The 16273-nt window shown below is 33.7% G+C and overlaps 1 protein-coding gene across 1 annotated transcript in view; it reads right to left on the minus strand.

Annotated features, from left to right (window-relative positions):
* Positions 1-1926: 1926 nt before the first annotated feature.
* The window catches only part of LOC138715469 (cytochrome c oxidase subunit 7A1, mitochondrial-like), a 36277-nt gene continuing 21930 nt past the window's right edge, over positions 1927-16273 (minus strand). Inside the window, exons 2-3 of the mRNA XM_069848403.1 lie at positions 11206-11355; positions 1927-3876 (exon numbers count right to left, since the gene is read on the minus strand). Coding sequence (XP_069704504.1) covers positions 3736-3876; positions 11206-11355 — 291 coding nt within the window. The 3' untranslated portion in view covers positions 1927-3735. The remainder of the gene's footprint in view (positions 3877-11205; positions 11356-16273) is intronic.

Raw genomic sequence — 16273 nt, forward strand, 5'->3', positions numbered from 1 at the left:
ATACCATTATTGAGTTCTTAGTATATGGTTATCCCCACATGCCAAGTTTCATGTCACTGAACCACATGCTTCAAAAGTTATTTAGGTGGTGCGGGACTTTTAACTAACCCTGTGTGTGTGTGTTTTTATATATATATATCAGTGGCGGCTCCTGCATATTCCTTAAGAGGAGGAAAGAAGTTACCAGCACGAAATGACACCACCTTGAATGAAACATGCTACAAATTAGCCAACATGCATACATGTAAGACCAGGTAGTGTTGGGGTTGGCCTTCCCTTCTGTATAGCAATAATCTGTTCTTGTAAACTGAGTTTCCTAAATTGTCCAAAATATATTATATTTTCACTTCCATTCATTGTTGAATAATTGCGCAAATTAACAATTACAAGGAAATTCACAACCTCGTAGCATTTTTCGAGCACACTACAGCATCACACGTGTTGGAAGATACTAGCTACTAACTCGTGACCGGAACCGTTTTACGGAAATGGAAATGGGAATGGGAAATAATCTGAGGAAAGCGAGAACACTGCCCACACGTGGTCTGTGTTGCGACATGTACATTTTACAAGTTCAGTATCACATGCTTTTGAAGAATGTCAGTTCTTGTAAAGTCATACTATCATTATTGTTCAAAGCTGCCGGTGGCCGATTAATTTTTTATGTTAAAAATGATGTAGTTTGGAGTACCTACTTTCAGTTTCAAATATATTTGTACAAAACTAACAACTTGGCTGTTGCCCTGTCTAGTAAACAATGAATAGAAGTGAATTTCAGGGGCCAACTACGTAGAACTACTTCCTCTTTGTTTTACATAAACCAGACTTTAACTTTCAAATATCCACGAAAGTTTCAAACCATGAATAGTAGCCTATATAAAGTGCAATGAATAATATTTTTGATTTATAATATAAAAAAAAAGTTTATATGGTGTCTTTCATAGCGTTGCGTTAAAACTGATTTGGTTGTGTCTTCTCCTAGATGTGTTATAGTCTGGTTGAATGCAGCATCGTTAGGTGGCAGTGGTAGCGAGCTTGCTGCACGACCAGTCAGTTTCTATTTCCCGTCCATGACTGATTCAGAGGAGGATCTCCTCCCTCTCCGTTCATTTACTTGCTTTAAAACTCTGCTTCTTTCTCTGGCCGCTAGTGCGCTGTTGTCTATGTGTGTTAACTGCAGTAGAGGAGGAATGGAGTGCCTTTCCTCCACAGACAATCTCACATCTTTCTCATGGTTTTCTACAGCACATGAGCGCGCGTCGTTTAAAACTCGATCACCTGAGTTTTTCTTATAGCTGTGAACTTAAAAATTATCGAATCTTCCTCGAATTTCAAGGCACATATTTTATTTGGTATTTACTTTCAAAAGAAGAAAATGTGAGGAGGACGTTCCTCCCTTCCCTCCCCCGAGGAACCGCCACTGATATATATATATATATATATTAAACAACTGGTTGTCTGTTCACAATATGGAATGCCAGGATTGTGTGTACTATGGGCTACAAAGCTAGAAGAGCTTGTATGGATCACTCAATGGCAGCAAAGATTTTGTTTTCTTAAAGCATTACTGAATATAGATGTTGAAAAGTTTATCCACCTGAAGATGTTGAAACTGTCCACTTCTATATTTCCAGACAACTACTTACTTTCTCAACATAGAGGGGCACTTCTTGAAGCACACTGTTTTTTCAGAAGAACAATATTGGTTGTTTTGGGAGTTAACATAGCCATGGAAATGAAACCAGGCCTCATCCGAAAATAGAGTAAGATATGGGTCCATGTCTCGTCATGAACCTGATTCAAAATCCACCCACGTTGAGGACCACCCAGTTGTAATTCTGTTAGCAGAGTAATAAATTATTTAAAGCATTCAACAACTTTATCTAATATGTACTAACTTTGAAAAACAAGAATTTAATGCAATACTAAACATTATATAAACTAATTTAATAAGTGCAACAGATTTCAAAATACACTTCATATAAATTACAGTCAAAATTTCATTCAAACCAATGAAATAATGTGTTAAATACTGTACAAGTTTTAAGTACAAATCTAATAATATGCTACTAATTTCAAATTCAAAACAGTTTCTTGACAACAATTCCAATATTTGTCTCTGTAGACTCAAGGATTAAAAAAGGAGTTGTTTTTATACAAATATCTCGGTCTTAAAATGTAGACTTATGTACAAAGAAAGTTTTCTGTTAGGAACAAATTTACTATATCAATTTATAAGTAAATTAATGTTGTCTGCAGGATAAATTAGTTAAATGCCGAAATCTGGAATTAGCAAACATAGGACATAATCTGTCAACTGACGTCTTAGTTTCAAAGTTCAAAATATTAACTGACTATATCCTAAAATTATATTTTATAAATAGAATTTCATGTGTACAAACAAACAATTAAAAAAGTCTATGTAAGTTAATTAAAAATGTAAACACAACATTGTTAACTTGTAGCAATCAGATGATTCAACTGATAAAATGAGAAAAAAAAAATTAATTTAAACGTTTTTCAAAATTTCTACAGTATGATAAAACTCGTAATTACTACTTTAGTAATATTGTTCGTATCCACTATTTCTCTACTTCTTCCTTTGTGGTTTCCATCTCGCTATGCTTCAGACTACCTCCTAAGTTAGGTTAGTTTAGGTTATGTTCGTCCTGAAACCTTCCAACCACACTGTCGATTTGTATTTTGGCAGTCTATAATATTTCCCGCAATTAAAACTATTCTACTTTCTATTTACTTTCACTAACCATCCACAATGTCCACATATCAAATTACTTATTTATTACGTCATTCACCACTTGTTCAATTACTTCCATAATCAAGAGACAAGTATATAGTGAGGATCATGTAAGAGCAGTTCCTAAAAGGCTAATTTGGCCATCTCTTCAGTGTTGTCAACTAATACCAGATATCAGAGGGTAAAATCACAATGCTATGTACTGAAATAATAATAATAATAATAATAATAATAATAATAATAATAATAATAATAATAATAATATAATGTTAACAATAACAATGTCTTGGTTATTTACCACATCTCATCTTTATGTTGCAAGGTGTTTCCTAAATGGTTCAATAATTTATTTATGAAATAGTATATTTTCCTCCTGGACATCTCGCATATTATATTGGTAATTACGATTAGCATGATCTAATATTACAATTTATTTTGTCAGGCAACATGAAATTTATTGCTTTGACTAAAGAGTTTACAATTCATGAGACCTAACCTAAAAATGTATTTACTTACTTGCATTTTCATCAGTTTGTTTTACTGTAAACCGAAATCTTGCTACCAACATAACAGTAACAAAATAACTGCCAGTTGTAGTATTTGTCAGTACCCGAAATTCGAAACGAAGTTGGTAAAAGAAAATTCAACCTGAGAGCTAGAAAATCACTATAATCCACTAGCATATTTAATAATAGTGGAAAAATGGTTAGGTTTCACCCTTAGGGTATTAAGTAAGCTAAACCGGACTATATGGTATTGCTAAAGTAAATAATTACCAAAAAAATAATTTAAAAATAGAAATTATTCCATTTTCAATTTACATTCAACAAGTCAAATCATTTCATTCCATTAATCAGGCATAATCAAAGGACGTCATAAATTGACAGGGAAGACAATAGGCACATGTGAACTGTAAACAGAAAACAATAATTGGTCTTGTTTCCAAGAAACTGTGATGAAAATAACTAAGCTTATAAAGTTTATGGTTTTTTGGGGTATGATAGGACATAAAGAGTGTGTACTGAAAAAATCATTCCAATGCCACACAATGCAAATGTGAGTCCAAAAAGTGCTCTGTCCATTGGGCCTCCTTTGATGTGCACAGGCAGGCCATCTTTCTTCTGAAACACAAAAATACAATAAAAATTAATATCCTGTTACTTTTACGTTGACGTCTGCTGTACTGGAGTAATTAAACTAATATGAATGTGCTGCAAATATGTTTTAATGACATGAGTACCGAACTGCGTTATTATTTTCCACTCACCAACAAAATTCTACAATAACACTATGAAGACTGAATTCCCTGTCTTTATTTTCTTAATGCAAAATACATTTAACGGATAGAACTAAAATAAAAAAGCCTTCGACAGAGTAGATAGAAACAAATTATTGAATATTTTAGCACATGATGGTATTCCAAATCAATTAATAACAGCTATTTACAATATTTATAATAATAATCATATACAGGTTAGGATTGAAAACAAATATTCAGAATGGAAACAAATAAATCAAGGAGTGAGACAGGGTTGTAGTTTATCTCCTCTATTATTTATAACATACATGAATCACATTATTAAGGAATGGAGATTGAAACCACATGGGAGTATACCGATAAGTCGTTTGTCCCAAATAGATATTTTATTATTTGCTGATGACATTGTGTTTATGGCAACTTCAGAAGATAATTTGCAACGTTTGGTTTACAACTTTAATCAAATGGCAGAAAGTTTCAATATGGAAATTTCAACTGACAAATCTAAAGTGATGGCTTTTTTAGGAAAGGAACCAGTCCGTAGCAAAATATGCATCAATAATGAGATCATCGAACAAGTCAAAAATTTTAGTTATCTCGGTTACCAAATTTCATATGAAGAAGAAAAGGATTTGAATGAGAAAATTATTAAATTCAACAGAGCAATGGGGATAATTAATCAGATATTCAAACCAACCTTAGTACAAAAACACATGCGCACCAGAATTTATAAAACATTGGCCAGACCTATACTCTGTTTTGGTAGTGAAGCTTGGACGATTCGTAATATTGATTCACAAAGATTAACGGCGGCAGAAATGAGATTTATGAGTCGTACAGCGGGATACACGAGAATGGATCACATTAAAAATTTTGACGTTATGAAAGAACTGCAGATTGAACCGATTACGGAATACCTACAGAAATACAGACAAAACTGGAGATCACATGTCCTCAGAATGCCTCGTTCTAGAATTCCATGCCAAATTTTAAATTACCATCCTGTGGACAAGAGATCCTTGGGCAGACCATTCAAGCATTGGCAAGAGACCGTAACGGGCCATTAGGCCCAATACATGCAAGGATGATGATGATGATGAACTAAAATAAATCTGACATTCTGTGGTTCTAAAAGTTGAAACACTCAACAGCTGCATAGCTGAGCTTTATTTTCAACATAAGGTCACATTTTCTTAAACGTTTCTGATTCTAAACATAAAATGCTTTCAGGGACTAAACTTGCTTTAATAGGATGAAATCATAACACTACTGCCTCAACTACATTTGTAAATTGCCCGACTCTGGACATTGTGGGTTCCTACACATCTTGTTCATGATTAACTATATAGCAGGTTCTGTGTGCAGAATCATTCAATTAATCTAGCCAATGTTACAGAATAACTACTGATCTTGATGAGTCTTTACGTGAAGAGAGTATTTTCCATGGCAGTTGCCCACTTACAAGACTCTCTTAAGACATTTATTTCACGATTCGAGAAAAAGACTTACAAAATTTACATCCATATGTCGACATTTTTCTGTAATCCTGTTACCAGGAGTTCGGCATAGCTTTTTTTTTTTTTTTTTTTTCCGAAACTGCATCGAATAAAAACATACATTCACAGTACATCATCTCACGGACATTTACAAGACATGGCTCTTTTGTGCATCGAATGTGAACTGCTGCAAATGACACAGTATGATGATATAATCATTGTCTTTATCCAACAAGGACGAAAGAAGTTACTTCAGCATTGGCAGATATCAAGTTAAGCACAAAGTGAGTGCAAATGCGTTAATCACAATGAAAGAAGCACATAATTTTGGTTAAAATAACTGTATTTTTTGGAGTTTCTATTTTTTTAATTCACTCTACTTTTACTAGGCATAAATTTCATTTCATTATCTAGGCCTATTCATTGTATTAGATGACAGTAAAGTCAGTTTCCTTTACACAATAATTTACCACACATTTATTGCTCAAAAAATCCTTCATTCTTTAGATTAAAAGGCATAGCTCAGGTGACAAGACTCTTAAATACAGGCCAGTTTATTGCTTCGTTATTTACTTATACTTTTACTTCACCTGCATATTTTTTCACAATTTTCTTGGCAGGTCATAGCATAGTGAGGTCTGTAGTAAGTGGTTTTTCGTAATAAGAACTAATTTCATTCTTACTTACTTATGCGTTTTAAGAAACCCGGAGGTTCATTACCATCCCCACTTAAGCCCACCATCGGTCCCTATCCTCGCAAGATTAATCCATTCCTTACCATCATATCCCCCACCTCCCTCAAATCTATTTCTCCGATATCTGTCGAATACAAAAAATCTGATCAATAATCGATCTATTACGCCTAAAACCACACTGATGATCGCCAATAATTTCATCTACATAAGGAGTTAATTTTCTCAAAAGAATATTGGTTAAAATTTTGTATGACGTCAATAAAATTGATATTCCTCGAAAGTTATTACAGTTACAACTATGGACTCCTTCCATTGTTCTGGTACAACGTCCTTTTCTCAAATAGCATGTATAAGCTTATAAATTTCACTAGATAATGCACTTTCACTCTCTTGTAATAAATAATTCTGCTGGAATTTGATCGATACCTGGAGACTTGTATTTTTTTCAGCTTTTCTATCATATTTTACTAGATTTTACTCAAATATTAATTGTCACTATAACAGATATTATTCTGTAGGACCAATTAATAACATCTCTAGTAAAATTCATCTAGCTAGCAGTCAATGATTCTGTACAGATTGCTGTGCACTTTACTGCAGAATCCCGGCCATTAGTCACTCAGCTGAGTGCGCTTCTTGTAAAATGGCAGTTGACTTGAAATATAAATGTCAACGTATATGCCCAACTTGGAGTCAGGCCACAAAAGGGAAACACTGTAGGAGAGGAGTTCGGTCCGGTGCTGTGGATTGAATTTGGCGTAGCTCAGTGGTCAGAGCACTTGGTACGTAGAACCAAGGATCCGGGTTCGATCCCCGGTGCTGGAGCGAATTTTTCTCCTCAATTATTAATTTTCTATCATAATTTCTACTTCAGGAAGTGTGGGTTCGGGTATAAATGGTTCAGCAGTTTGTATTTGAATATTGTGCCGATTATTTCTATTTGGCCTATGTACATTTAGTAGTTGCCCAAAATAGATTTTTCATCTGTTCAGGATAGAATGAAAGTCTGTAAGCAAGTCATCATTCTCATCCTTGATCATGCTTACCCTTGCCTGATATCCATTCTTAAATTCCTTTATGTCTTTATATAAATCTGTAACTTTTTTTTCTTACTATTTGTTTCTACTTCATTGAGTTTTTTTCCTTTAAGTAATCTCTCTTTTTGCTTCCCATCTTTCATTGAAATAATTATCTCTATTTGCCTTAACTGGATCCGTAAGAATTTCAATTTTGCCTGTTTTCTTCTTTCTACTACAATGAAACAATCTTCATTAAACCACGGTTTCTTTTTCTTAGTTTCATAATAGCCTATGCTCTGATAAGTTACAATTGAGGAGCTGAATGCAATAAGGGCCCTCGGGAGGTTTGGCCCTTTTTGCGTTCAATGGCTTTTTAGATTCTTTATACTTTGGTTGATATGCATACTAAGTTTGGTTATAATATTTTAACAACTGAGGTCAGGAGAGGCTTCATAGTGAACGATTGTCTACTCTCACTTCTACAGCTGGTGTTGTGTTATGTGAAAAAAAACTCAAGTTCTTGGCTAAAAATAGTTTAGTATATATCAAAAGGGTGATAATTATTTATTTATGAAGATTTTGGTACATATCATTAAGATTAGCCTTGAATAATGAGTACAGAACATATTGTATACTCTTCGAGTGATGGAAAAATTGACTCAGAAGATAGTCAGGAGCCTGGGCCTAGGAAACAGAATCAGAAAATCAAAAGGAAAAGAAAACGAAATAGGGGCTCATCATATTTGAATACACGTGGCAATTTGATAAAAAGTAAATCTTTTCAACTTGTTAGTAAGTGTTGTCCTAAGAAATGTTTTGAAAGAGTTCATAACCAGGTTCATCGTTTTAATTGTTTCTATGATTGTGGTTAAAAAGTTGAACAAGATGTTTATTTAGCTGCTTGTATGACATCACAGCCTATAAAACGGGCTACAGTCGATGCAGACAAAAACAGAGCACTTTCCTGGGTTTATTCTGTTAAATCTAGTGGACAAACAGTTGTAACATGCCAAAATTTTGTGTTGGATCTCTATAAAATATCAAGAAAGAGGACCCGTGTGATTCAAAAAAAGGCTTTAGAGGGCAATTCGTTCAAGGATATGAGAGGTCGTCACAACAACTGTCCAAATAAGGTTCAAAGCAGTGTTTGGGATTTAGCAAAAGAATACTTGGAATCACTACCACACAAATCATCTCATTATTCAAGGGAGAAATCAAGTAAGAAGTATTTTGAAAATCCTAACCTAAACATTAAAATCTTATTTGAACTTTTTCAAAACTTACTTCAAGGAACATACTGGATTAACGCTGAAAATTGGCTACAGGTGCTACTTCAACTTTTTGAAGACTTGTAAATTTTCATTCAAAACTCCAAGAATGGACGTTTGTGATTTTTGTACAGTGTTTTTAGTGAAATTAAAAAGCAATCCAAATGATCCGTGTAAAATAACTTATGCTTTACATCAAAGGAAGATTGAAGCGTACAAGAAAATAAAGAAACGATACATTGGGAAATGTCAGGAAGCTGTGAGCACGGTTTTAGGTTGGTATTCAATTATGCTCAAAATCTCCCTCTGCCAAAACTCAGCGTAAAATCACAGTTTTATAAGAGGCTACTCTGGCTATATCTTTTCAACGTAAACTGCCATAATGATGGTAAAATCAGTTTTTATTACTTTTTAGAAACTGAGGGTAAAAAAAGACCCATCAAGTGTAGGTTCTTTCGTTCATGATTTCTTGATGTGCAAAAGAAAGGACGAGGGGTACAAACCGACTGAAATAGTTTTGTTTTCTGATGCAGCAAGAGGTCAGAACAAAAATAGTGTGTTTATGGCTTTGTGTTCATGGATTTCTATGACATTTAATGTTCCTGTTCTTCATGTATTGCCTGTAAGGGGGCACTCCTACAATCAGTGCGATCACAACTTTGGACTCTACAGTCAAAAATTGAAAAGTATTGAAAATGTGTATATTGCATCACAATACATAGACATTTTTAAGAAATGCAGGCAAAATCCATTTCCATTTAATGTTATAGATGGTTCCAAAATAATAAGAAACTGGAATGAGGGCCTCAGTGCAGCTTTTGGTAGGATTAAACCAAGATCAAAATCAACCCCTTTTAGACTTCAGTCATATTGCAGACTATCTTATACATCATTGGGCACAGTTTCGGTTCACCTAAATATGTTGGTTACTATACACCATTCCAATTTGAGAAAAAGAAATCCCTTCCTGATAACTTGCAAACTACTACCACGTGCAACTACTGGTGTTAAGAGAGCAAACTAAACCATATTCGAAGTTTGTTTCACTTCCTAGATGAATCGTCTCGAATGTTGTATGAAAAAGTCCTTACAAAGACTCCTCAACAAAATGATGATGAGGAAGATGAAGAAGAAGAAGAAGAAGAAGAAGAAGAAGAAACTGAAGAAGACAATGAAGATGATTAGACAAGTGAAGAAAGAGAAATGAATGTTAGACTATTATTTTTATAAGGCAGTGAACATTAGTAACATAATATGAGTAATAACATATTATGTTTACATGTTTTATTAATATGTAGCCTATGTTAACTTTTTCAAGTTCAATACACATTATTTCAAGACGAACAGTTTGTAATTTTATTCTTGCTTATTATTTTTAAATGTTAAGATAGAATACAACTAAATATATTTATCATTACCAGTCTGTAGGACTGTTGAAATGTTATAACTAAATTCATTTTTCACATAATTATAATGATGTTAACACCCAAATTGAGGTACAATCCTGCCAAAAATGACAAAAAGAACTAAAAAAAAAATATTAGTGTTACTATGGGGCATGTCGTAACATTTCTATGGCAACTTGATAACATTTAAGGTCATTATCTCAAAACTGCTTTTTGTAGGTTGGGCCCTTATTGCATTCAACTCCTCAATTTTGATATCATCTCCAATACTTTTCCACATCCTATTAGCATCGACCTCTTCCTCAACTTCATCGGAACTTCCTAAAGTGGCAAACCCATTTGAAATTTCGACCTGATAATATTGCTTAGTTTCCTCATTTTTTAATTTTGGAATATTAAATCTCCTAATATTAACTTGTTACTCTACTCGCTTGGCTACTGATAGTTTTTCTCTTAATTCAATTACCAAATTATGATCAGAATCAGTCTGTTCCTCTGGAATATCGAATGTCTATTATACTAGTATATCTTCTTTTATCTATCAAGATGTGATCTACTTGGTTTGTGTTGTTTATTTGAATCCATCTGAAGATGTCCAAGAATATTTATGTATATCCTCATGGGGAAATGTTGTACTTTTGACAATTAAATTTTTTGATGTGGCAAAGTTGACTTAACCTAACGCCATTATCATTATTAGTTATGTGTAGGCTCTTTTTCCAATAGTCGGTTTAAAAATATCCTCTCGTCCTACTTTAGCATTGAAATCCCCAATAAAATTTTCATGTGATATCTAGATAACTGATCAAAAGTGTGTTCCAATTCCTCATGGAAGCTGTCCTCTATATGGTCATCTTTCTCATCTATAGGAGTGTGAGCATTTATAACTATGATATCGCACCATCTACCCTTAAGTACTAAATACGATAACCTATCACTGATAAATTCGATCCTTTTTACTGCTGGTTTTATTCTTTTATGAACAAAGAATCCTGTTCCTAATTGGTGATTGTTTCTTTCCCCATAATACAACAAGTAATCTATTTGTGATATGCCATTTCCATTTAACCTAATTTCCTGTACTCCTGCAAAGTCTATTCTGTATCTAGCTAGTTCTTTTGCTACTAATGTTACCCCTCCTGTTCTATAAAGATTAGTAACATTCTAAGTACCAAATCTCGTAAGTTCAAAAAATCCATTCTTCTTGAGACATCAATAGATGATTAGAACTTCATATATTCTGATACAGTGTGAAGTTTCATAATAAACTCCTAGAATAATATCTATACAGTTTTAATATATTTGTACCTGGAACAGTTCTTGTTTCTTCCGAATGGCTGAGTAGAGACCACTGGCACTAGATGATGAATGTCGTGGTGATGCCACTTTCACAGGTTTTACAGTAGAATCTTGAAAGACTATCTTAGGTGAATCATATTTGTTCAAAGGCTGAACCCCCTGTTACAAATATGAAATAAAATTAGTTTCTATATAGCATTTAAAGGAAATAAACATTTATGACTTACTGTTCCGAAAAAAATGGTAATTTCATAGAAGCGGTATACTGGGTACAAAGGCAACCAAGAAGCATATCTTAATGATATGCTTAAGATGCTACGATCTATGCTAAAGAAGACAAAAAAAGCGGCTTTAAATTATTTTTCAAAATGTTATTAATATTGTTTGGCTATAGTTGAATCTGTTATCCAATATGGTATAACTGGATGGGGAGGCATTACAAAAACTGCTCTTTTTCCTCTAATTATGTTGCAAAAACGTATAATCAAAATTTGTTTGAAAAGGCAACTGGATTATCCAACAAATTTGATCCATTCCGAATTGAATGTTTTTAGAATTGACCAAATTTATAAATACTCTTTAATGAAATTCTATCATAAAAACAGAATGAATTTTGTAGCTCAGCCACATGATCATAATACAAGACGAAATGAAATTCTTAAATTAGTTGAACCTAAATGTTTCACATCTGCTGCTTTACTACACAGTACAAATTATGGTCCACGTCTATATAATTCGATAATAAATTTCATCCAGAATTGACTACTTTAAGCAATAAAATTTTCAGATCCAGAATTAAAAAATTTATATGACAGACTTCCCTGTATTTATATTATGTACCATGTATTGTAAAACAAGTTTATTTCTATCCTAAGTATATTTTTTCTATCTTATCTTGGTTACTATATCAACATGACCTGTACTAATTATACTACTAATAATAATTTAATATTAATCCACCAATCTCAACATTGTCTCTTTTTTCACTCAGTTATTACTAGTATTATTATTTACTAATTTTATTATCATCTTTATGTGAGCTTTTTCTTAAGTATTTTGTCTACAAAGTATGTATATCTATGTAACGGAACTGTCCCCGAACACGAGCATTGCTCTTTCGGGGTATTTTAATGTAATGTTTTACGTATATATTATTATTAAATAAAATCTAAATCTAAATCTAAATTAAGGCATACATAGAAATATATAAAGTACACAAATTTCGGTATTTGGATAGGAGAGCCAAACATTTTACATAATATGTCGTTTTTCTGCTAACTTAATCTCAATGAAAATAATACTTGTTGTCTACAAACAAAATTGTATTTCGAATTAGTTTGGGATGTGGCTAATACATTACTTTATTAGACGGAATATACAAATAAAGTTGGATCAATTCTTCACTAAGCCAAAGGTATCACCTGAACTTTCCATGTGCTAGTTTCGCCTACCCTTATTGTATGGCATATAATACTTATTTCTATTCTACTGTATATTATTATGACACCAGTTATTACGTGTCATCACACACAAAACCACCTACTTTATCCAAAATACTTGGAATTTAGTACACCATTTCTATGAAATTACCAAAAAAATATTAAATTTCTACAAAATACATTTAGATGCAAAGTACGACAGATTTTCCGTAATTATTACTGATTTGTACATTTATCATTATGGCTTTACAGCATATGGAAAAATCGAATTAGTACATTATGCAACGAGCCTATAATGATAGTAATTAAGACGCGAGTATGTTTATGAAACGAGCGCGAGTTTCATAATTTTCATACGAGCGTCTTAATTACCATTATAGTCAAGTTTCATACGACTTTTTATGCTCGACCATATTTCTAACTTGAAATTATTCATAAGTATTCATGTTATTCTTATCTGACTGAGGAGCGGAACTGACCTTGTGCAATACCTCGTAAATTGTGAGATGTGCGCAGACGCAAAAGTGTTGATTTTTTCCGAGAAACAAATGTCTCGCGCTAGTTGTCTTTCGATTGCATATCCAAGAATAATCAATACTTGTGCTTTCATATTGCTACAATGGTATTTTCTGATTGCTGGAACACCTGAACTTTAATGAATAGGTGTATTTTAATGAGGTCCATTAAAGGGCTGCTACCAGGTGTATAATTACTACATTTCGGCATGGTCGAGCATAAAATATTTTAACATCTCTTACTCAAAATTAAAACACAAGGGCACGACCAATAATGGAATGCCCCATTTAAGATGTCTTCTGTCAGTCGAGCAGGCCATAATGTGTCATCTCTGTGGTGGATTACTAGTCCAAAAAGCAAGGGAGGAAGAGTCATGTTTCACCCAAGATATCGTAGACATAACATTTCAGATGGAGTATTCACCAAGCAAATCTTCCTATAAAGTTATAGAAGAGTTGCCACCTGTCCCTAATGTTTGGACATCTCTTACTCATTTAGTGGGAACTGTTATGACGAATGTTCCACATTCCAACACACTATAATTGGGACACCCTAATTTCCAGACTTTTTGACGTGGAAGGTTTTTTTGTGTACCACTCGAGGAAAACTGTAACAAGAATTACAACACTGCCCCTTATGGGAGTTGCGTTGATACCACCCGTAATGCATTCGTTAGTTAAAGAATGGTGGTATGTCGTCTCTTTATACAGACAATTCCAATAATAACAATGACGTATTTATTACTAAATAAACAATGTATTTTGATGGTTCTGTATTTCAGTAGGTAAGTTCTATCTTTATACAAGGAAGAGTTCTGCACCATGGCACTGCAGTCTAAGGCATCCTGCCTAGGACTCGCATTACAGAATGTGTGCTGGTTCGAGTCCTCTTGAGGAAATTTTCTCATGAAATTTCGGCCAGTGTATGTGCATCGTGATGCACTTGGGGACTTATGCCAGGTAGCGAAAGGCAGCTATAACAGCTGGAGAGATCATTGTGCTAACCATACGATACCTCCATTCTGGTTGTATGATCGTCCACCTCTGTTTCAGCATGTGAACGTGAGGCCACCAGCCGGCTGGTTGGTCTGGGCCCTTCAAGGACTGTAGCACCACGATTATTATTATTATTATTATTATTATTATTATTATTATACAAGGGGAGACATTAAAAAGTTGCTGTAAAAGTCTGTGATTTCAGTATCAGATGGACTTGGAAAAGACTCACGTGAAACATTTTTAATGTGAAAAAGCTTAAGCTTAACGAAATATTAAACTTAGTTTTAAAGTAATAAAAAATTATTATACCTACACAAATGGGGATGATTAATAAATGCAGGGAGTATACAGACAGAAATAGTTAAGATAATCTTTACAATAGCGTTATGTTAAGGTACAATGCATTTATGTACTTGGGTTCTAGTCGAGTCATATGTACCAAAAACAAAACAACAATTTCACATCGAAATACGGGTGAAAGCTGCTGCAAAAGTGGAAGGGGTAGGCAGCAGTGAAGGGCAGCATATACTTCTCATTTCCAAGTGTTTCGTTACTGATCACTAAGTCCTGCATTTGGTTACTTTGAATGCAAGTTAGGTGTACCTTGATCATATAGATTTGTATTGAGTAGTTGCTGGAAGTCAACAGATCCAGCTTCAGTGAACCAGGAAGTCGTCCCTCATGCACCGGTACTGTGTGTCTACGTCTATTTATTCGTATACCTGTGTGCCTGTATGTGTAAGTTGGTGAATAGGAATACCACTTGGATTTCATAATAACTCTTCTCCCGTTCACCATTCCTTCCAGTGCAACCCTCAGTAGGCAGTTTCTTCTCAACCAGTGACCCAACCAATTCCTTTTTCTCTTTCTAATCAGTTTCACCATCATACTTTCTTCATCCACTTTTTCCAATACAACTTCATTTCTTATTCTGTCTGTTCACTTCACACGTTCCATTTTTCTCCACATCCACATTTCAAATGCTTCTATATGTTTCTCTTCATTTCATCGTAATGTCCAAGTTTTTTCCCCATACAGTGCACACAAAACACTTCACTAGTCTGTTCCTTAGTTCTTTTTGCAGAGGTCGCAGAAGATGCTTCTTTTTCTGTTAAAAGCTTCCTTTGCTAATGTTTGCAGTTTTTCTTGGGAAGGATAAATGCATTAACTTCCCATTGCTTTCTGCACACCACTGTCCCTTTCGAATCTTAATAGATTCTAGGGGGCCCAAGCGTGGCAGTGAAGAGAGTGGATTTGACTAATTGGGCCCTCCGGACTTCACCGAAATTCATCGCAAGGGTTAAATATTAGTTCTATCAGGATTTTTGACCCGATCAGATACCAGGAAATCCCAATTAGCCTTTGTCCCCCGCATCCTGGACGAACTTCTACAAATCGTCAGAAAATCTTGGCGGGGAATTGGACCAATTTTTCCGCAAATGTTTCTTTACTTGTGCCCTCGTAGTTCAGTCGGAAGAACGTTTGAATTTTGATGTAAACGTCTGAGGTTCAATTCCTCGTCACTCCTTTTCATTTTAACGTGTTTGAAAATAATATAATGTAAAAAGAAAAAACTAACACCAGTATTATGCAACTGTATTGTTCCAAACCTAATATTAAATTTATGTTATTTATGTCGCTAAAGAACGATAACAGAACATAAATGATAAATTGAATATTATTTATATCGCTAACAACGATAACAGAATATAAATAACTTCAATATTATTTATACAGGATCACTAAAGAACGATAACACAATATAAATGATAAATATCGGTTTGTTTAATTAATATAAGATATTATATATAATTAATTATTTAAATAAAATTACCTATTTTACAAAGAAAAATAGTTATTTATATTACAATAATTTCTTATATAAATTCAGAGTATTTATATCGCGAAAGAACGATAACAGAATATTAATGGTAACTTGAATATTATTTATAAGGCGAAAGAACGATAGCAGAATACAAATTATAATTTGAATATTATTTATATCGCTAAAGAACGATTAAAAAATAAAATGAAAACTTAAACAAGGCCCGAACTCCCAACCTTTCAATCATTAAGCGAGCATTCTACCGCTGGTCTACGAGAAGCAGATATGAAATAATTCCC

The sequence above is a fragment of the Periplaneta americana genome, chromosome 15, assembly GCF_040183065.1.
Source record: "Periplaneta americana isolate PAMFEO1 chromosome 15, P.americana_PAMFEO1_priV1, whole genome shotgun sequence".
Taxonomy (NCBI): domain Eukaryota; kingdom Metazoa; phylum Arthropoda; class Insecta; order Blattodea; family Blattidae; genus Periplaneta; species Periplaneta americana.